Source organism: Asterias amurensis, chromosome 13 (genome assembly GCF_032118995.1).
Source record: "Asterias amurensis chromosome 13, ASM3211899v1".
Taxonomy (NCBI): domain Eukaryota; kingdom Metazoa; phylum Echinodermata; class Asteroidea; order Forcipulatida; family Asteriidae; genus Asterias; species Asterias amurensis.
This window is the reverse complement of record NC_092660.1, coordinates 18728579-18751837: the sequence shown is the minus strand read 5'-3', so window position 1 is coordinate 18751837 and position 23259 is coordinate 18728579. Positions and strand designations below refer to the sequence as shown.

At 40.5% G+C, this 23259-nt stretch overlaps 2 protein-coding genes across 4 annotated transcripts; one reads left to right on the top strand and one right to left on the bottom strand.

The window, feature by feature from the left end:
• Positions 1 to 149: 149 nt before the first annotated feature.
• Positions 150 to 15929, top strand: LOC139945939 (protein HGV2-like). 3 transcript variants are annotated; one of them, XM_071943475.1, is made up of 15 exons: positions 150 to 295; positions 1627 to 1737; positions 2969 to 3162; positions 3976 to 4494; positions 6746 to 6867; positions 7806 to 7873; positions 8254 to 8424; positions 9065 to 9122; positions 9618 to 9690; positions 10146 to 10228; positions 12097 to 12174; positions 13325 to 13396; positions 13642 to 13704; positions 14251 to 14412; positions 15090 to 15929. In XM_071943475.1, the coding sequence occupies exons 1-15, from the start codon at positions 255 to 257 to the stop codon at positions 15156 to 15158; spliced, it is 1884 nt and encodes a 627-aa protein (XP_071799576.1). In that variant the 5' UTR covers positions 150 to 254; the 3' UTR covers positions 15159 to 15929. The 3 variants fall into 3 exon arrangements, with proteins under 3 accessions (XP_071799576.1, XP_071799575.1, XP_071799578.1); XM_071943474.1 differs by having other exon boundaries at positions 14248 to 14412; XM_071943477.1 differs by lacking the exon at positions 3976 to 4494 and having other exon boundaries at positions 14248 to 14412.
• A 1137-nt stretch (positions 15930 to 17066) lies between these two features.
• LOC139945940 (target of EGR1 protein 1-like) lies at positions 17067 to 23187 on the bottom strand. The gene is made up of 5 exons (XM_071943478.1): positions 22853 to 23187; positions 21118 to 21418; positions 20177 to 20439; positions 19302 to 19476; positions 17067 to 18711 (listed from the first exon to the last, which is right to left on the bottom strand). The coding sequence occupies exons 1-5, from the start codon at positions 23005 to 23007 to the stop codon at positions 18013 to 18015; spliced, it is 1593 nt and encodes a 530-aa protein (XP_071799579.1). The 5' UTR covers positions 23008 to 23187; the 3' UTR covers positions 17067 to 18012.
• Between the last annotated feature and the right edge of the window lie 72 nt (positions 23188 to 23259).

Sequence of the window (23259 nt, the reverse complement as noted above, 5' to 3'; positions counted from 1 at the left end):
ATTTGTCGTTTTTGCGACTTTGATTTTAACAATTAACAGAAGATATCTGCGGGGAAAAACAATGATAACAGTTTTATTCTCTACAGAGGGAGGGTGAGTGTGAGTGTCTAGTGGAATAGCCAAGTGCCTTCAAAGCAATTTCCCGCGAAACCCATTCATTTATTTTTGCAGTAGCACTGCTGAAGAACGGTGTGTGCCTCCACTGTCTCTAGTTGAATCTCTACGTTTTCTCCGGGGAAAAAACACCTTTCGAGATGTCCGAAGCAGGAGCAAGTACCTCCAAAGGGGAAGTTAGGTGAGCCCTTCATTTTCTGTAGAGAAAGAAGTGTGAAATTGCTGAGAAATACATCACAGTTTTTTAGTTTTCAGTACAGAACAACACACAGTAAATGTATGCCATTGTTGACCCATTGACAGCGCACAACACATGTTCAATGTGCAATGGAGATGGGGTGATAGCACACGTACTGTGATTTCTTGGTTTTGAATGGTTTCGAGTTTTGGAGAGAATGTCTTTTGTTGTAACGTCGGATCGTTCAAAGATGAATAGCATAACATTCCAAAGTTAAAGGCGGTGCCAACTAGAGTCGAGTTTTACCGTGAAAGAAAATTTCTGGCCTTTCCTTTTCTTTTTTTGGGAGTGGATTGTAATTTGTATTCCGATTTTCCAGATTTGTATTCATTTCCCATTCGCCATTTTAACAGATTCTTAGGATTGTTTTTGGAAAACTTTCCGTATTCTGGCTCTGCAACCACTGGATAACTTTCCGTATGGCGCCACCACCTTTTCACTCATTTTTACAAAAAGGGATATCTCATTGAGGTAAATTAGAAACTATATTATTTCATATCGAATGAAAAAGTGGTGGCGCCATACGGAAACTTTTCCCAACCACTTTTCACTTATTTTTACAAACAACTAGGGGCCTAGGCACTAGGCCTAACAAAACACTCAATCAGTCAGGAATATCTCATCCAGTAAGTTATTTCAAAACAATGGAAAAGTGGTGGCAGGATTGGATACAGAAAATTTTCCAAAGCATTTTGCACTGTTTCATGATGACAATTGGTTTGTACACGGAACGGTTGCAGTGATCAAGTGTTTCGTTTGCCTACATCACAGAGAGAGACAGGTTATCGGGGGCCAGGTATTGATTGTCGGAATACCCAGAATTCAATGAACTCGGCAAGTTGTCAAGAAGAGGCAAGAGAGGGCGCAAAATTTGTTGGGATGCCGTTTTATTAAAAAAACACCCTGCTGCGCATCATGTTTATCATGACTTCTCTTCCCATGATAGGACACTACAGGAATGTCTTCCGACTCTTTTTCTCTCTTTCTGTTTCGCCTGTAATCTTCCTTAACCAGGGATGTGATTTCTTTGTTTTTAACAGGAAATGTGTTTCTTTGATTTGATTATTCTATTATAACTTAGATCAAAATCATCAGAAAACGAAGATAAAACCACAAGGAACACCCCAGATTGCCGAGTAGGGCTCTAAACTAAAGATAAATGTACATAAGCATTCTTTGAACCTGCAAGCTTTCACGCTCATAGTTCAGTTTTGTTTTTTCAACAGCCTATCACATTCCTGATGATTTAACTTTGTTGTCTTTTGTTGTCATAGTTCTGATGTAGACGTAGAGGCAGCTACCCTCCTTTCCCAAGGTCGGCGCAATCTTTTGGTTGGAGATGCACCCAGCGCTGTGCAATGTCTGGAAGAAGCTGCTGCTTTGCTGTAAGTAGTTTCGAGTCTTGACAAAACCAAACAGCGAATCATGCCAATATTAGACTGTGCAAGTGGTGGCCTGGCCTGGCAGTTAAGAGCACCGGATTCATACTCTGGTGTTTCTGAATCTGATCAGCAAAGCGTGGGTTCGAGTCTCAGTCATGGCACCTGTGTCCTTAAGCAAGACATTGAACCATGATGCCTCTGTCTTCGGATGGGACGTAAAGATGTTGGTCCTGTGTGTTGTGTAACACACGTAAAAGAACCCAGTGCGCTAAGCAAAAAGAGAAGGGGTTGAACCCAGTGTTTCTGGTTGATTGGCTGCATATTGCGCCACAGCACAAGTAAACTATTACATGGTGTTTGTGAAAAGGAGCAGATCTCAAAACTCAATCATAGTCCCACATACCTTGCAGGAAAATTCTGTATGTTAAAGCGCCTTGAGCGTCACTGAGTGACATGCTATGTATATAAGAAGCCGCTATTATTATAGGTTGACCATGAGATCTTACAGGTTTTTGTGAGAATCTTGACTTCTTGGCACCTCACATAGCAGCTAACAATAGCAGCTACATATACAACATGTATTTTGGTGCAGTATTACATACCTCAATATGAACCATGAGCTACTCTGCCCTGTGCTTTTGCTGCAAGTGCCCTCTTCAAGATTCCAATACAAACTTACATTTTCCTCGTAAAAGTGCCCCTTGCCAGAGGAACATTCATGTGCCCCTTCAAGAGCAAAGTTCAAGGCCTGTACTTATTTTATTTCTCTCCACAAGTTCAACACAAACAAAAGAGTTCAATAACCTAAAATAAATAAGGCGAAGGCTAAACTGATCGAGAACATTCTCAGGTTGGTGTATTAGTGTCTTGCCTTGCCTTCCACCTCTGGGACCCCGGTTTGAATCCCACTGAGGGCACTTTGGGATTGGGTCTTCAGTCCCTACCTGACTACGTGGATTTGTTCCCTGGAATAAGTCTCTTGGGTTTTACTGCCACATCTAAAACTGAAATTTCTTCATTATCTTCTCTTCTTGTTTGGCTCTTATTAGAGTGTTAAGAGTACATACGAGTATTCATCCAGATCAAGATAAATCAAAAATCTCAGAATCTGTCTAGAAATTAATGACGAGTGCTTTGAGAAGCCAAGAGATTGAGCACTGTACAAGAAACTGGTTTTTATTTTAACTAATAGACAATGTTTCTTGCTATTCTGTCCCATTTTCCACCACTCCAGAGGGTCCAAGTATGGGGAGCTCGCCAATGAATGTGGTGAGACGTACTACTTCTACGGCTGGGCCCTGTTGGAGTTGTCCCGCATGGAGACAGGGGTCCTGGGTAACGCACTGGATGGTGTGCCCGATGAGGAACAGGGAGACTCCGACGGAGAAGCTGACAATGTTGAAAACCCCGACAAAGTACCGCTAGAAGGTAAACTTAAAACACTCATCAATAGATTTGAATATTGTCTGCAGGCAGGGTTTTAGCCAGGATTTGGTAATGATTCTCAAATTTGGTTGAAATAAAAAAACTGGGTGTTCAAATTGTTCACTTACAATAAATTGTTCACTTACAATATATTTACATGTAAAGGACAGATAAAACCGGATGTTCAAATTTAAAACAGCGTGTCCACAAGACACCCAGACACCGCTCTGGCTAACACTCTGTCTACAGGTCTTGCGCTTGAGCATTTTAACAAGTAGTCTAGCCTAGTAAACTGTGCGCCTTTCTTGACTCCAGGAAATTTTATAAGCCAAAATTTCAAACACGTATTGTGAAAACCTTCTCTCTGATATGTGAATGGTAGCAACCTTAAAACCAGTTTAATTACCAAATGAAATTTCATTTTAAAAACTAATTCACACATTTTGGAAGTTATTATTCGCTTTTGAGAGGAAGAAATCGGAGCATTTTAAACAAGTAGGTTGCACGGTTTTCAGTAGTAGCCCGAACATTATTCAAAATCTGACTTGCTAAGTCTGGCCTTGTCTGTCAAGTGACTTTACATCTTAACCTATTGAACAACCATGGCCAAATTTCATAAAGCTGCTAAGTAGAAAATACACCCTGACAAATTTAGTGGGGCACCAGTCACAACAATGTGAACTTAATGTAGTTTTGGCTGGTAACCTACTTTACTGTGCTGAGCAAGTTTGTTGAGCTTTCACAGGCTTTATGAAATTGGGCCTCGATTTTGAATATCGAAAAAAAAAAGTTGCAATTCCTTTATGACCTCTTCAGAGAAGGAAAGGGAACAAATTTTCCACGATGTTCAGGAGGCTCTCGAGTCCAAAGACGAGTCCAAAGATAAGAAAAATGACAAGGAAGGGAACAAAGAAAGCGCATCCGAGAAAGAAGACGATATGATGGAATCGGGCAAAGAAGCCACGGATAAAGAGGAAAATACAGATGACATCGCTGATAAAAATGACGCCACCGAGAAAAAGGAAGTCGGCGATAAAAAGGACATCACTGATAAAACGGACGTCACCGATAAAACGGACGTCACCGATAACAAGGACATCACCGATAAAAAGGACATCACCGATAAAAAGGACGTCGAGAAGGAGCAGAAAAATGATGACGGGGAGGTCCAGATGGATGTGGACGGGGAGGCTAAGAAAGACGAGACCAAAGACAGTGATGGAAAAGATGCTAAGAAAGACGAGACCAAAGACAGTGATGGAAAAGATGCTAAGAAAGACGAGACCAAAGACAGTGATGGAAAAGATGCTAAGAAAGACGAGAAACAGGGAAAAGGTAGAAGGTGTTTTTTGCGGATGTCACGCGGTCACACGGCTCACTGCTCGCTTCATTTTTATTGTCACTTTTGACTTGCCAACTGGCAGGCGGCAACAGTTTTGTCTTTCTGTTAACTAACTCGGGTTGAAAGTGGTATACTCACGATGGAAACATCAAGAAAATATTTTAACATTAACACTTTTTCCTGTAAGGGGCCACTCAGAAATAATGTTCATAAAATTTCAATTTTTTTTAAATCTTTGAACTTTGGGTAAGTGTGTCAGAGAAAATTCACATCAAACAAAACAATTCCTTTGGTCACTTTGAGATCGTCTGTCATGTCTAATTTACATAAAGGTGATTGTGAATTTCCTCTTCACATAACATCAACAAAGTTGCGTGCTGGAAGCCAGAAAAAGCCGTTGAGCTGGGATAGCAATGGTCTAAAATATCGTTTACATCCGAGACAAAACTTTGCTCTTTGATTTATCGTTGTATACTTGAACAATATTTGTTAAAAACAATAACAAATTTGGGGTGTGACGGTTGAAACGATCGTTAAAAAAGATTGAAATTTTTAACCTTGTTTTTCTGAATGGACTTTTCAAGTTAAAATGTTTACCCCGTGTCCCCATCTTTTTGTCTTTGTAATTTAAAGATATTTATCACCTTTTAATTTGTTTATTTCACACATAGCTCTTTTCACACTGTGTCTCTTATCCGTGTGGAATACAGCTCTGGCGAGGCCCTGGAAGTTTTTTCATCCCACAGTGACCCTGGTACACTTTCATGCTGTCCATGACTAGGTCCCTCTTCCACAGGGTTCCAGCTGCACGTTTTCAAGAATACTCCAAGGTCTTTACCGCTAACCCCTACTCCAGAGCAGGGGTGGCTGTTTCCCAGGGTAGATTGGGGGTAACGTGAGGATCCAAGTGTGAAAGGGCCGGCTGTTAATTTCCCAGGGTTGTCCTCGGGGAATTGAGTAATGTGAAAAGGGCTTTAGGAGTTTCGAAAGTTTTTGTTTTTGTTACCTTAAGTTATTGCACTGTTCCTTTTGTTGTTCAATGTGAGCTAATCATTTGAATTTATTAATGATTTTTCATTTTGTTTATTCAGGTATTCAGGTATTTGTTTTTGTTTACTGTTGATGTTGGCCATTGCACATGTTAATTAATTGATTTTGTTCATTTCAGCAAAAAAAAAAATTATTTTTAGTATTGACCTACGGTTTCAAAAATGTAATTTTTGGTGGCAATGCCATTTTTGTTTCATTTTTGATCAATCAATTGTTGCACAATTTGTTTGTTTGTCACCATTCATCAATTTATTAACCTGTGCATTATTTATTTGAAGGTTTGTTTTCATTTTTGTCACACATTTTTGTTCATTATTTAAAATGTTGTTAACCTCTAGAGTAATGGGTATTATTCCTTTAGAAATTTATTTAAAATAATTACCATAAACCTTGGTAGAGAGCGCTGGAGAGCTGTTGATAAACAGTGGGAAGGCACTGGACACCTTTGGTAATTGTCAAAGACCAGTCTTCTCACTTGGTGTGTCTCAACATATGCATAAAATAAGAAACCTGTGAAGCTCAATCAGTCGTCGTAGTTGCGAGATATTAATGAAAGAAAAAAAACACCCTTGTCACACAAAGTTGTGTGCTTTCAGATGCTTGATTTTGAGACCTCACGTTCAAACTTTGATGTCTCAAAATCAAATTCGTGGAAAGTTACTTCTTTCTCGAAAACTTTGTCACTTCAGAGGGAGCTGTTTCTCACAATGTTTAATACTATCAACCTCTCCCCATTACTCGCAATCAAGAAAGGTTTTATGACAATAATTATTTTGAGTAATAACCAATAGTGTCCACTACCTTTAAATGAAAAGACCCCTTTGAAGTAACTTAGTTAAAGAGAAAGAATTAATTTTTAACAAAATGTCTCAGGCGCCTGATTTTTGTTTTTGTGTTCCAAAGTGAAAGGAAAACCACGCAATTTCGAGGCAAATTTGTGTGGATCATTGTATTCTACTTTCAAAACATCTTTCCAATCATATACATTTTATAACAAAATGTTACAAACGCTTTTTTTTAGACCAACTCGACCGATCCAAGGCAATGTGCTCCTTTAAAGTCTACACCATGTGAACTGGGTCAGCCCTCAAATGTAATAATCCTACTGTTTTTCCAAGGGTCAAATATCATCCCTGAAATATGACATCAATTAAGAAGTATTGATCAAGTTTTCTTTCTTTTCCATTTTGTCAGATGAGGGAGCAGGAGCGAGCGAGGAGAAGGCAGAAGGAGGGGAGGGAGACGAGGAGGAAGAGGAAGATGAAGGGGAAGATGATGGAGATGAGGATAAAGCCGAAGGGGGTGAAGAAACCAAAGTAAGACAATGTTGATGAAAATGATAAAGATCAGGGCTCGAATTTTAAACTGGAACACCGGCCCGAGGCCTCTTTCCCATTGTAGGTCTGTTACTGTAGCCAGCCTCTGTCTTTTCCACAGACATTTTCATGGTATGTGCCACCAGTGTGTCTGACCTTGGCCACATTTTATAAAGCTGCTAAGCACAACACTTTGCTTAGCATGACATTTTTGCCTTTACAAAAACAAAATTACCAACCAAATTTCCACGTGATTTTCAGCTGAATACCAGTATCTAGCAAAATGCAACAGATGGAAATTTGGTTAATAATCCTGTTTTATCAAGGAAGAAATTTCATGCTAAGCAAATTTCATGTGCTTAGCAGCTCTATGAAATTGGGCCCTGGTTCCTCCTACATGTATCAAGATGTTTGAGCGTGACACAAGGCTTTCTGCTTATTCTCACCCATACACTCTTGATTTCCTGAGATGCAAATGGCTTTATTCACGTACATATACTAAAAAGTGATGTACACCGGACCGGTGTACATCACCTTGATCGTTCCCGGCGATGGGTGATTTCCAGCGCTGTGTACGAAATAACCGCGGGTTCGAGGGAATTGTTTCTCGTTCGTCTGCTTATTAAACACTGAATAGATCGTCATAATAATGTTTGAAGATGACAACAGAACTTCGAGAAGAGGAATAACAATTATACAAAAGTATAACAAAACAATTGTTGAACGCTGTGACTGGGGTCCATGGGTTTTGTACACTCTCAAGGGGAAATGGCACCCTTGGCTTTGCCTCGGGTTCCATTTTCCCCCTCGAGTGTACAAAACGCCATGGACCTCGTCACAGCATGCAATAATTGTATACTGTTTCAGCTGTCCGTAGTTGTTTTCAACTAAAATATTTTCTTCTTGTGCTGATTTTCAGATTTCTTTTTTTCTTTCAGGAGGAGGAGGTTTCGAATTTCCAGTTGAGTTGGGAGATGCTGGAGCTTGCAAGAGTAATATTTTCAAAGTAAGATAACCTTTTTTGAATAATTTTGATTATGTGGACAAAAAATTACATATTATAATTGGTTCAACCTTTCACCTGTGGGGATTAAAGGCACGGGACACTATTGGTAAATTACTCAAACTAACTGTTAAAATTAAGCTGATGCTAGTATACGGCATTATGAGAAATGGCTTCCTCTGAAGTAATGTAGTTTTTGAGAAAACAGAAGTTGTTCACTTAAATATTAAAAGACTTCAGACCTGAAGCCTTTTTAGGCATATGAAAGCAAACAAATTTGTGCAACAAGGGTGTTTTTTCTTTCATTGGACAAGACCCTACTATTTTTTTTTATGGCAGTTTTAAAATGATTTTTTTGTATTCATCTTGGTTGCCTTCCTCAGGCAAGACAAAGACAACAAAGAGTTCAAACTCAAGGTTGCGCAGGTTTACCTAAAGCTCGGGGAGTTGGGTCTTGAGACCGGTCAGTACGGCCAGAGCATCGAGGACTTCACCCAGTGCTTGACCAGACAAAAAGAGCAACTCGAAGCAGACAGCAGATTACTGGCTGAAACGTATCCTTTCTCGTCACTATTAACGTCTCATTAGCTTGCTTACAGACTATATCGACCCATCAAGACCAAATGAGCGAAAAATTTTCTTTGAACAGTTTTCTGCGAAGCAAAACTTGGTAGGGAAAAAGTCCCAGATGGTAGTTTGGCTGGTAACAATCTTTTGGTATTAAAGCAATTGCTTGGTGCTTATATATATAGTGTTTGAGCCAGGGATATGAAAATTGTTAACCCCAAATCCTTTTTTTTTTCAAAACCCAACCTCAATTAATTTAACAAAATTGTTTTTATATATTTTATAACTTAGATCAAATTCATAAGAAAATGAAGATAAAACTGTATGAAACACCCCAGATTGCAGTGTAGGGCTTTCAAGACCAACGATAAATGTAAGCAAGCAGGCTTCGCACTTGGAAGCCGTAGCGCTCGTGAGCTTTCACGCTTTGTGCATTTTTTTTTTCAACAGCCTATCACATCTCTGTTGAGCTTCGCTGCAAAATACATGAGACAATTTGCCAAAGTTTGCTGTTTGAGGCAGCTTTCTCTTTTATGTAATTTGGTAGTTGCATATCCGCAACTTTTTTGGTCAAAAGTAATACGTCTTGATATAATTTGTAGGACTCCTTAACCTCCTGACAACCAGATACTATAACTTGGCGTTGGCGTACTCATTCGACCAGAAGTTTGACAAGGCCATTGAGGTATGTAATTAAACAGCTAAGATTTGGGCCTAAACAAAACCATATATTGACATTCTTTACCAAATTATATTAGCGTTCTATCGAACCTGATGGTAAAGATGTCAGCCCCAGACACTCTCCAGGGAGAATGATAAACATCCCTTTTGTTGGTCAGAATTTGTCTTTTCTTCTTAAAGAGGAAGGGAATTGATCAAGTCAGTTCATCTCAAATGTTTTGGATGTATTTGACGAGTTACTCGTCCTAACTTAGGACTAGCTTTAAGTTTGTAATAACTCACATGACTAGTCCTAAATAGGACTATCTTTGTGAAATTGACCCCAGGAGTGTCATTCCTTGACAGACATGACTCACTAGAAATTTTCAATATTAATATTGACATTTACAATATTTATAGCATGTGTCCTAGCTTAATCCTCATTTTTGTAGAACCAGTATCCCAACCCCTCAAAGATGTCTCAATGTTTCTCCGCCCTTTCTTTTTTCTATTCCTGTAGAGCTTTGAGGAATCCACAGTGGTGATTAAGAACAGAATAGCTACGCTGAAGAAGAAAGCAGACAATCAAACAGGTAAAAAAAAGGCTTTCCTTACTGGTTGGTGCCCTTCAACCTCTACCCTCGCCATTTGTACCCCATGGCGAAGAAAAGCAACTATAGTGTCTTGCTCAAGAACACAAGTGTCATGACCAGCATTCGAGCCCACAGTCGGATGACTTGACCACCATGGCAAACTTTCATATAGCTGCTTAAGCATAACAAAGTTATGCTTAACAGAAGGTAACCAGCTAAGATACCGTTTTATATATACAAAATGTAACTGGTATCCTGCTTAATTGTGCTTAGGAGAAAAATGTTATGCCATATTTTTGGCCGAAGCAGCTCTATGAAATTGGGCCCAGAACTTTATCTCGATGCTATAAACCGCTCCGCCTTGAAAACCCATGATGAATAGCTAAATGTAACGGTTTGCTCTGTTCAGCATCCAACAATTGTTCCCACCTTTTTCGAAACTTGTGTCGTTACAGAGAAGCCCAGTGAGGAGGATGCGCTCCATGACCAGAATGAAATGAAAGAGCTTGAGGCACTCATTCCAGAAATCAAAGTCAAGGTATTCATTGGTCTTTTGCTTCTTCCCGTTTGTCACATTTTATTGCCTGAACTAGCTTAATAGTGGCTTTTTATGTTATAAGTTATCACACAAGCGCGAGTGGAATACAGAAAAATATAGCACTTCTGCGTCCCCTATCATAGCGCTTCTGCGTCCCATATCCAACGAGGCCGCCTAGATGCGCTATATTTTCTGTATTTCCATGAGCGCGCGAGTGATAACGTATTTATCTTCAAGCGAACTTGGCGCGTGACATAGAACACACAATACGCATGGTAGTGATATTAAGCCGTGCAATATAGGTTTTTCTCACCACTCCATTCTGCCAATCTGATTGGAGGATTAGCGCGTACTTGAAGATAAAGCTTTTTATTTGTCACTCAGTGACACTCAAGGCGCGTCAATTTTCAGGATATTCCTGCAAGTTATATGGGACTACGTTTGAAGTAGGAGACCTACTCCTTTTACATAGCGCCACGTAATGTTTTGCTGTGGCGCAATATGCTGCCAATCAAACCAGGAACACGTGCCAAACCTGTTTGCAATAAGTGCACTGGGTTCTTTTGTGTGCGTTACACAGTGTAGGGGTGCAACAGCTTAACGTCTCATCCGAAGAATGAAGCATCTGACTGGGGTGAATGAAGCGACTGGGGTTCGAACCCACACTCGGAAACAACCGGAGCTTGGGTCCCGTGCTCTTTACCTCTAGGCCATGACATCTTACTGGGCAATCTCAGTGGTCTGGTGGTAAGACATCTGCTCTAAAAATGAGTATTACACCCGGGCCCTGAACTTCACTCTTGAAGGGGCACAGCAATTTCTCTCTGGTGAGGGGCACGTCTGTGAGGAATAGGCCTGGGCGAATTATTCGAATATCCGGTTAATGGCAAATAGGTTTTCCTATCCGTAACCGCGAATGCCTTTTTTTTCTTAACCGGATATCCGCATAGGGCGCAAATACCTGTGTACAAACCGGATAATTCTGTAATAACAACCGAGTAACCGGATATTCTTTAACTATCCGAATATCCGCGGACGTCGGGCGACAACGGATATAAATATGTCGTCTGAATCCTTATGAAACTTCTGTTAAGACAGCATAAAACAGTATAAATTAAGTATTTTACTATGCTCACCTCCGTGAAGAGTTAAAACAATGACATTTCTGACGTAATTTGTCCAAAGATTACACAAGTTTTCCTTCACGTAGAGTCAATCACGATCAAACGAAAAAGCAAATCGCCATCTTTAAATTAGATCCGGTCATTTTTATGAATGAACCGAGTGACACTGTCTTAAACTAATATCAATCTGCCCATAAGATCTCATTCACAAACGAACAGTGCCCTCTATTGGCAAAAAAATAATATTTTTTTTATATATTTTTTTAAATAGCGCCCTCTCGTGGCGAAAAAAATTATTCGAGTTTCCGGTTAATTTCGGATAGTTGGCCAGCGGTATCCGAATAACAAAATTTCACTATTCGCCCAGCACTAGTGAGGAAAATGTTAATTTGTATTAGAATATTGCAGAGGGCACTACAGCAAAAACACGGGACACCACAACAATTGCTGTTGGTGCCGTGGGGTATTTAGAAGCTTCCTACCTGTGTTTTTTTCCACAGGACTCGAAGTGGGGATGGGTGGGAGATGACAATTTCAGCCTTTCATGTAATTTAAAGTCTGCCTGAAAACAAGTATGAATTTTTTTTTCTCCTCCATTTTGAATAAGTCGTGCTCCTTGATGTACTTATATATAGCTCTATGAGTGTTTTACACGCATCGCTGTATGGGTATAATCGAGTAATATCCTTTATCCCTGATGCAAGTTCAACATTTCTTAAAGATACTGTTTGTTATTGTTGACAGATTGAAGACGCTAAAGCAGAAAAGAATTCAGCAGAAACGGCTTCCGGACAAGCAAAGACCTCTGCCTCCTCCAAATTTGTAAGTTCCTATTTTCCCTGGTTGTTTGGATTGACAAATTGAAACAAAATACTGTTTTTGTTGGTGGGCTAGATCTCCTGTTTGTAGTGTGTATTATAACTGACGTAGAATTACAAGGAAGCGACGGCTGACCATAGCATCTTTTGCCCCTACCAGTCTTTGTCTTGTGTACATTTCCCTGAAGAGGGTAGCCCCTAATGTTCCCACACTTCAACACACCGTTTTCCTCCTGCACAGAAGTACCCCCCCCCCCCCCCCCCCTTAAAGGGAAGGTACATGTTTGGTAATTACTCAAAACAAATATTGACCTAAAAACTGACTTGGTAACAAAAGCATTGGGGAGCTGTTGGTAGTATAAAACATTGTGGGAAGTGACTCCCTCTGAAGTAACGTAGATTTTGAGGAGGTTATTTCGCACTTAAATAATAAAAGACTTCTAGCTAGAAGTCTTTTATTTCTATCTGAAAGCACACAAATGAGTCCAACAAGGGTGTTTTTTCTTTCATCATTTCCTCGCAACTCCGATGACAGATTGAGCTCAAATTTTCACAGGCTTGCTTGTTAAAATGTTTATGATGGGATACACCAAGTGAGGACACTGGTCTTTGACAATTACCAAACGTGTACCTGTCCTTTAAAATCCTCCAAAGGCTTTTTTGAGATTTCATGCGCACAATAAAGACACAATATGGAGGGGGTCATTTTTAAGCACCGAATGAGGCCCTTGCTGCCCCTTGGTTTCCCAAAGACTCCAGTGGAAGTGCCCTTTGTAGAATGACAATGGCATTGTCCTCTCAAAGGTGAAATTCCAGAAGTCGATTTCACAGAATTAGGACTCGTCTTAGCTCAAGTTAAGACGAGTAACTCGTCCTATCTTAGGATTAATCTTAAGGTCTGCATGCTACAGTGCAGGGTTGGGACTCGTCCTAAGTCCTAAGAATAGTCTTAAGTTATGCTGAGTTTTGTGAAATTGACGGCTGGCTTGTTTTTTTAACTACATGTACATAGTTCATGCCGTTATTTCTTCAGGAGATATGGAAACTTTGAATCTATGAACCGCTTGTAGTGCTTGCCAAAAACACTCCTTGTTTTAAAATCGTTTATTAAATGTTAAAACAACTAATGATAAGAAACGTCTTTTTCCGTTCAGGACCTCGGAGCATCATCGTCTTCATCATCGTCTGGTTTTGCACCCTGCAGTTCCTCAACTCAAGCCAAACCTGTAAGTACTTGTAGCACATCTTGGGTAGTGGGGGTTTATATGTGGCGGGAAAATTGCACAAGGCGGCAGGGTTTGTAGTTGCATTTTGTTTATTTCAGTTGTGAAGCCAGTGACTCTCAGTATTAAAGTGTAAATTTTGAACCCAGGTATTTCGCTCCTACCCCAAATTATAAAATGTCAACAATTATTGTCAAAAAGACCTACCTTTATCTTAATTGTCTTCTTCCATTTGTCTCTTTTAACAGATTGCAGTAAGAAAGGCTGCTGATGCCAAACCAGATGATGTCTCACATCTTGTACACAGAAAGGTAAGCTGATGACTTGTTGACCCCCAGTTCACCCCCAATGACCATATGATTTCTCACCACGTACTGGTGTTAAAAGGGGTGGCAGAAATACTTTGTATGTGTCTATGAAACCCATGATAACATCTCTCTCTCCTTTAAGGTTGCCTTAAAGAAAAAGTATTCTTTTTGGTTTTGGAACCATTGGGTTGTTTTAATCCTATGTAAATTTATTTTTCAAAGGTGGTCGCGTCTTTGAGATATCTGTATTTTGAATACACAATCTTAGAGGCAGTAACCCCCATTAACGCTTCTCAGATTCAAATTATGGGGGAAAAAAAAGAAAACCGATATATTTTTCCCATAACCACATTACTTCAAAGTGAAATGCTGTGTACTATCGAAAGCTGCTGTACTTCTAATCATGTATGTTGTTATTGCCATTTAATTTTAAGAGTGATACCAAACGAATACCTTCCCTTTAACTGACCTAATTATGAGACTGCCTGTCCTATTACGAACCCTTTTGACGTATAAACTCATCATGACCTCTGACCTTAATGTCAGCAGAGGAAACCAGAGGAGCAAGCTGTCGAGGAGAGTGCAGGCAAGAAAAGCCGATCAGAGGATGGGAGTGGGGACGCCTCTACGCCAAACGGAGTCAACGGTGTCAATGGCTCCGCAGAGAAGATAGTCCCTAATGGAGATGCTAAGCATTCACCAGAGAAACCGGTAAGCAGGGAATGGTGACTTTGGCTGAAAGCTTTTGATCGATCTTTCGATCGTCTAAAAATTGCATGTTAAATGTTCCTATGAATAGGAAATCATGGGGTGATATGGCAACTTCGCATGCTGGACTCACTCTCTGGAGTGTTGAAAGATTAGTTTGAAAACATACTTGTTCATTATGGCTTTTCCGTAATTATTTTCTGTCTGTGTGAGGATTTCGACAACTCTTTTATTTTCCATGATACACTGCAAATATGGCCTCTCCTTTCATTTCTTGCAAATTCGATGACCTTCTTTAGTCCATTAGGGCATCAGCCATCCCGTGGTGATCCGAGAAGTGAACTCCTTCCACGCGTCCCTGTCCAGTGCGGTCTTGCTCAGGCCATACAGACTCCCCCCATTAAGTGCACCAATGTTATCCGTCCACCTCGCCTTTGGCCTTCCTCTGCTGGCGCGCCCAGCAACACGTCCGTCCATACATTGCTTCTCCAGGTTATCCCCATCTCTTCTTGCAATGTGCCCGAAATACATAAGTTCGATGACCAATTGAGCTTAAATTGTTCACAGTTTGTTATATGCATATTTTGGGATAAACCAAGTGTGAATTCTGGTCTTTGACCGTAACCAAACATGTCCAGTGTCTTTAAACATATCTTGAATCGTTTCTTTTCACAAAACAGGAGATCAAGGTCAAACAAGTTGAGAAGACGTCAAACGGTACGAGCGAGCCCGCCGTCATGGAAACATAGATGCCAACATAGTATCTCTCTGAGAAGAGAGAGAAAAAAAAACCTCACATTCTCCGACGACCAAAGACCTGAAATGATTTCAAATCAACCACTTGTGATACTTCCATTTGTACATCTTTAGAAAAAAAAAAATCAACAAAAAAACTCTGAACAACTTCCACAACATAGCGTTGTTTTCATTATTTAAGGTTTAACTGCAGTTATCTACGTAGTCATTTCTGTTGACTGTGTAGTCTGATTTGTATATAAGTAAGTATTTTGTAGGCTTTTTTCTTGTGTTCTTTATAGTTTGCAACTTTAAGGGTTTATTTCGTCCAAAGAGGAGATTCCTTCGACAATTTGGTGCATCAATTTTGCTACCTGTGACCCTCAGATTGCTTGAGATGTTGAAAATTATGCTGAGCAGAATAAGGTTACCAGCTATAACACCATTTACATGTACAAAATGTTAGTGGTATCCTGCTTAGTTGTGCTTAGCGGGAAAATGTGCAGCAATATTTTCTGCTTAAAGCAGCTGTATGAAATTTGGCTAAGGTCACAGGTATACACATTTTGATGCAGGAAAATGTCCATGGGAAACTCGACATGACAAGATGATACCTTTAAGCAGTTGAAATCAACTTGTGAGCAGTTTGTGCTAAAAAAAAGTGATGAGTTTAAACAGTTATTTGTGCTATGAGCAGTGTTGTCATGTTGTCGTTTGTAAATCATTATCTTTCTGAAAAAGAATAAAATAAGTTTATAAATCCCCAGATCAAAAAAAAAATAATCTCAAAATATATTTCCTAAATAAATGATTTACAGATCACAAACTGTTATATATTATTTGCCAATTGTATAGGAATTAATTATGCTTTTGGATTTAGGCTGAGTGTAATGTAACTTTTTCTGCGCTATTCTTGAAGAAATTTTGTGTTTTTGTTTCCCTTTGCCAAAGCAAAAGTCTTACATGGCGAAGGAAAACTTTTCAAGGGTTGTAGTCTTGGTGCAAGACGTTTCTCGTTTCCCTTTCACGCACATCGCTGCCAATTCACCGACAGTGCGCGCATTGGCTCGCCTCCACTCACCGCCCCGGAGACGGGGCGGTGAGTGGACTAAGTCAGGTGAGTCGGTGCGGTTGGCGAATTGGCCGCGGTGTGCGTGAAAGGGAAAAGAGAAATGTCTTGCACCAAGACTACAAGGGTTGTTGCTAATATAGACTACTTGCATATTATATATGTCCGTATATACAGGGTTTCCCATACTTATTGGAACGCTTTTCAATCACGTAAAGCTCAATGCGCAGGTTTTTAAACTCGCCAAAATGGCATCGTTAATCAACGATCCCCTTGGTACATTATCAATAAATAACGCAGAGCTACCAAACGTTCCCACTTCTGCAGAAAGTTCCCTGAAAAAAATAATAGTCTAATTTGTCCTTAATGGATGTAGGAAACTCTGCACATGCGCATGTCTTTACAGGTTAGGGTGGATTTTGTTGCTGATGCGCGTGTGTACTCCACATTACTCAATATTCTTTGCTTACACGGCTAGCGCAGAAATTCTGTGCTTGCCCTGTTAGTGAAGAATAGTGATTTCAAGCTTAGTTTTCGGCAGTAAACACAGCCATGAAATTAGGCCCTTGTGCTAAAGGTAACACTTGTCTTCTCGCATTTTCCCATTGCCAAGTTTAATACAGGATACATCATACAGCCTTTTTGTACATCCATTTTCATTCCATACTCCTTTATTTTGTTGGACACAACTTTGTTTGACATAAGTTTAAAGAATAGAATATTAAAAAACCTGTTTTGACATAGAAAAAGTTTCATATTAAAGCCATGATTGAAAGGATTATTGCCTGATGTGAGTTCTTGTTATTAACGCCATTATAAACTTTCGGTACAGAAAAAAAAAGTTCACAGATTTACAAAGTGATTTTTGGTTGAACAAAGAATTGACTAATTGATAGGGCTAGATAGCTCAGTTGGTAGAGCGTCGGCACGTTAATCCGGAGGTCGTTGGTTCGAATCCCACTCTAGTCAATTCTTTGTTCAACCAAAAATCATTTACAAATTTACCAAGTCAGTTTCCCTTGTGGTTTATATTGATATCTGAAACAAAAAGTCGCATCCCCTTAAGGTGATCCCCTAGCTGCTTCCCAGGTTGTATCGTAATTTGGGTGTGATCCCTGGCTACACGGCAGTTAACGGTTGTATGGCTTCTGACTGGCACCCCCGAACAAAGATATTGACAAAATAGGGACACCGCCAATATAGGGCTAGATAGCTCAGTTGGTAGAGCGCCGGCACGTTAATCCGGAGGTCGTTGGTTCGAATCCCACTCTAGTCAATTCTTTGTTCAACCAAAAATCATTTACAAATTTACCCAGTCAGTTTCCCTTGTGGTTTAATTGATATAGATTTACAAAGTCCCAAACTTTTTCTTTTGTTGAGCATAAAATGTTTGAGGACACTCTAAGCATTTTGGTACAAGCTGCTTGCAGGCGCTAGACAAAGCCATTTAACCCTTTGAGACCTTAGCGGCTAAGGTCTCAAAGGGTTAAACGGCTTTGTTAAGGGAATAAATGAGTGGTGATGAGTTCTGAAATGGCCATTTAAAACCGGCAGGGTCTCGGCCAATCGATAACGGCCCAAGCCCAGGGCGAGGACCTTTAGCTCACTGCCACGACCCTATAAGGTTTTAAACGGTCGTTTAAGAACGAGTCACTACTGTTTTATTCCCATACATAATAGCCCTTATGTTAAAAAGCGAAATAATTTTACAATTACATTAATGAATGTGCGTTAAAAAAGATGGTTTATATGCCTGTAAAGATGGCAGCCTTTAAACGAGTGATGTCCAGAAGAAACTATCAATGTAACTTAGGTTGGTTCATTCCAAGTCGCCTCATTTTATCCCTATGATTTTGGGAAGTCTTTGAGAAGCTGCTCTTGGCAATAACTAACGGTACAGGCTTGGCGCTCAAGAAGAGTTTATTCTTGGAGTCCTTGAGGCCAAAAGCCTCCACAAAATGAGTTTCTTTCTCCGGCGAAAGTGTCTTAGGTATACCGGAGCCCCGTTGGCTGATCTCCAAGGCGAGTGTTGCCATGGTGAACCCTGTCATAAATGCATCATATCCGGCTCTGTGGCCGCTGGTCTGCTTATTGAGTTTCAAGGGAGAAGTTCTTGATGATGATGTTGTGGTGATGTTGTGTCCATTTGTGCCGTCTCCAACAAGATCAGAGTCGGAAAGCTTCTGCGAGTCTTGGGGAGCTTCTCCGTGTGAGACCTCTTCGAGGATGGCATCCTCTTGGACGTCGACATCCATTCCGTCCGTCTTGAAGCCTTCATTGTCCTTGGGAAGGTCATCCGTCTTCGCTCCAGACTCCCCTTCCTCTTCCGTTCCTTCTGCTAGTTGGCTTTCCTCCGCCTTGGCCTTCATCTGGCGTTTTTGTTTCTTTCGGTCCCGTTTCCGCTGGCGTCTTTCGTCTCGACAATCGTCGGCATCTTGGATGGCGTCTGGGTCATGTGACTTGGAACACCTGATACCGTTCTTGCAGTGACCATGTGCCTGAGAAACGAAGAAACAACAATAAGTAATAATTTGAAAGCAACTGTGTCCATGGCTAGTGGGGCGTCATGACCGAGCGTTCTAGAGCGGTGTGAGTTCGCAACCGCGAGGGTCAGTGTCAAAACTTGTGTCCTCTTCACCCAGGAGTACAAATGGGTACCAGTGAGAGCTGGGGAGTAATCCTTGATGGACTGGCATCCTGTCCAGGGAGAATAAATCCATGGCTGGTAATTATATGCATACACCTGACCTTATAGGGTTTTGTTGATACCCTTTGTAGATCACGTTTTTGGCCATAACATGAATCCCTTCTCACTGTGAATTAATATGTTTGTCTGCCATCACTACATCTTTAAACCAGGTTAAATTAATGTAAATCTGTTATGCATGTGAGTATGACAAAAGAGGAAAAGAGAAAACCGGACAAGAAAAAAAGAGAAAAATCAAAACCCCAAAAGTGGAAATCAGCTTAAAGGAGGAAGTCGCACTTGCCCGATCTGTGGACATTTGGGTTTTGGTGCCCAAATCCCTTTTACCCCGTAACCCGGAAAGGGGTGTTAGTATCAGCCAAGACAAAACAAGATACTTACAGCGTATGTTTCGCACAGTTCCAGTTTCTCCGTCTTCTGGCTTCCACCATCAGTAAAAGAAGCTGGTAGACTGCACTGGTGGTAACCGATATGAGGTGAATCAGCATCGTAGTGACAGAACTCCAGGGAAACGTGTTGTTTGCCGCAACTTGCCAGACGGACGTTGTCTCTTTGGCTATTATTTGAAATTTAAAGGTATTTAAGACAACTTTTCTACAGAGGGAAAGACTGTGGATGGTTTGGCAAAAAATGGACCATCAAATGTGATTACTGCATTGAAGGGAAGATGTTTGTATCGGTCTGTATTGAAAAAGGGAAAGATTAAAGGCAGTGGACACTTGGTATCAAGCAATGGAGAGCTGTCTATAGCATAAATCATTGTGAGAAACGGCTCCCTATGAAGTAACGTAGTTTTTGAGAAAGAAGTATTTTTCCAATAAAATATTTTAATTTGATTATGAGACCTCAGAATTAGATTTTGGGGTATCTCGCAACTTGGACGACCAATTGAACTCAAATGTTTACAGATTTTTTATGTTGTGCTTATGTTGAGATACACCAAGTGAGAAGACTTGTCTTTGACAATTACCAAAGGTGTCCAGTGTCTTTAAGTAAGCTTGTGCACTAAACCTGAGAACTCTTGTACTGTTCCTAATTGGGGGAGCAGATAACAAAATGTGTTGGAGTTGAGTATTTTCTTCCCAAAACTGTGCAATAGACTTTGTCTTCTTTCTTGGAGAGAAGTTAAATTGAAATCAAAGAGTGTTTTATCATAACCTGTATACCTTGATCGAAAAGTAATGCAGAATGATAAGGATGAGAAACAGATGGAGTTCATCTTTGGCAGTACCCTGGCCCTCCAACCACAGTCTTACCTTTTCCTGAAGACGTACTCCAAGTACGACGCCTGCATTCTCGCCACAAACTCAGCCAGATATTTGGTGTCGAAGAGCCCCCCGGGAAAAATCTCGCAGAGGTCAGCGATGAATTGGGCTGATGAAGGAGGCAGATTGGAGTAGAGGTTCTGGTAGAGGAAGACCAGATCGACGAGGCCGTTGTGAAAGATTACCGGCTTGGCACTCTGGATGAGCGAGGCAAAGAGCGATCTCAGCGTCTGGGAGTCCGAATCTTTCTCATCCTGGGTAGAACGACAGAAGGGTCACGAAAAAAGAGGAATTAATAATAATAACTACTCTGAAGTAACGTAGTTTTTGAAAAAGATTTAAAATCCAACTCAAATATTGAAAGATTTCAGGCCTGAAGTCTGAAAGCACAAAAATGTGTGCATCAAGGCAACAAATCTCTTGCAACTTCAATGACCAATTGAGTGCAAATTTTCACAGGTTTGTTATTTTATGCATATGTTGGGATGTAACAAGTTAGAATACAGGGCCCAATTTCATGGCTCTGCTTACCGTAAGCACAGAATCGGCGCTTACGGAAGCAGGGAATTCTGTGCTTACGGCAAGCGTACTTAATGGGTAAGCGACAAATTTGGGCTTCTGCGCGTACGTACTCCACATTACTAGGCATTCTACGCTTACAAGGCTAGCGCAGAAATTTTGCGCTTGCACGTAAGCGGGGAATCGTGATTGCAAGCGCAAGTTCGGCTGTAAGCAGAGCTATGAAATTGGGCCATGGTCTTTGACAATTACCAAAGGTGTCCATCAAGTGCCTTTAAGGATCCGGAGAAACCTTGTGGCTTGACACGACGGAGGAAGATCCTACCCCAAAATTTGTGCCCCCGTGGGTGAAGCAGTAGGCCTTAATCCCCAAATGATTTTCCCTGGTATCATTTTCATTCTGTATCAAATACCTTTTCAGAATGATCAACACCTCTGTAATACGACACTCCAGAGGCGTACTGCTTGTTGAAATCAAACCCGTGATCAACGAGAAACTTCAACGATCCGGGCTCGACGATGTAATCTTCAGAACAAAGAGTTGTTATGTTGAAAGTCTGTACGAGGAAACTCAATGCAGCGTTCTGTTTCTCAGGGGTTACAGTCTGGTCTCCTGGTGTCTGTGACCTTGCTTTAAAGCAGGAGATGCCTAGGGACAAGACGGATCTTGACTTCGCTACTTCAGCTAAAGACTGGTAGCGGTCTTCCATTGACCTGGATTGAAAAAAAATAAATGTATAGTCAATACAAAGTTAGAATTTCCTGATCGATTTCTAGACAACTCTGTTGTGAGGAGGGTATACGACTGTCGCTATTTCAATAAAAACACAAATTATTATTGTTCAAGACAGCCTATATGTATTTTACTTAAAGGAACACGTTGCCTTGGATCAGACGAGTTGGTCTATTAAAAGCGTTTGAAACCGTTTGTTATGAAATGCATATGGTTAGAAAGATGTTTTAAAAGTAGAATATAATGATCCACACAAGTATCACTCGAAACTGCAGGGTTTTCCTTTTACGTTGCGAACTATCACGGTCGGCCATTTATGGGAGTCAAAATTTTGACTCCCATAAATGGCCGACCGTGTTAGTCGACAGGGTAAAAAGAAAACCACGCAATTTCGAGGCATATTTGTGTAGATCATTGTATTCTACTTTTACAATATCTTTCTAACCATATACATTTTACAACAAACGGTTACAGAACGATTTTCAAAGACCAACTCGACCGATCCAAGGCAACATGTTCCTTTAAGCATGCATTTATTTTTAAACGTTCACGTTTTAATATTTGTTGCAAAGCTTAAAAGTTGCTCAGGACTAATTGTGGGCTAATTTTATGAAGTGAGCAGAAGCCTCTGTAGTTATTAGAGTAACACTAATCTTTAAGACAAGTGTCACTTTGCTACCCCCCTGAAACTTCATACTTCCTGCGAATGCAATACGGGAAAAGTTTCCGTATGGCGCCACCAATTTTTCATTCGATATGAAATAATAGTAAAGTATCTAATTTACCTCAATGAGATATCCCTTTTTGTAAAAGTGAGTGAAAAAGTGGTGGCGCCATATGGAAAGTTATCCGTGATACGAATGTTAACAGCACAAATTTGCAGCGGTTGGTTAACCCTTACAATACAAATGGACTACGAAGAACTAGCGAGGCAGTTTGGCGAGCATGTAGTTGGGATAACGTAACCCTTCTCCAGACGGCCGCCAGGCCGGAGGTGCGGCCGTCGGGAGGAGGGTTACGTTATCCCAACTATTGAACTAGTGAGCATGTGGCCTCAATTATCCAAGTTCCTCTTTACTTTACTATTTTTTAACAAATGTTAACGGCACAAATTTTCAGCGGTTGGTTAGCCCTTACAATATACAAATGGACTACAAAGGACTAGCGAGGCAGTTTGGCGAGCATGTGGCCTCAATTATCCAAGTTCCTCTATAGTCTTACTAATTATGTTTATGTCAATCCACACCAGCATGACAAGGGTGATCCACACTCAATCCAATTCAATTGATTGGACCTGGTTTCAAAAATAGGTCATTTATTAAAAAAAAATTCTTTAATAAAAGTCAACTCCCTCATTCCTTGCTTGATTGAATTAATAACTGGGGTAACCAAGGAACCAGTTATTATATACTTACTTCGTCAATAACTTTCTCCTATTTCCTAAGCCGCTAAGCTCAGCATCAATCGCAACATAACTGCACGACCTGATTGCCAACAAGAGACTCGGCCACAGTGACTTGAAATTCTCCCTGTGGACATCCACAACTGGAACGCTCGAAAACATCGCCATTTTTCCCACACAATTCTGCCTAATAATTGTTGTATTATTTTCGCTTAAACTTGTCTACAGAATTGACTTGATTGACGATAACAACCTCCAGAAAGTTTGATTAAATTTAAGCATCCAAAGGACATTGAACGATCGATTGATGCCAAGCTGAAGGCCTAACTCATTTTTAACTGCTTGACATTTCATGGAAGCTGCCATCTTAGGTCAAAGTTCATGTCTGAACTTGCGCAGAAGCATTTTCTCTCCTGGTAA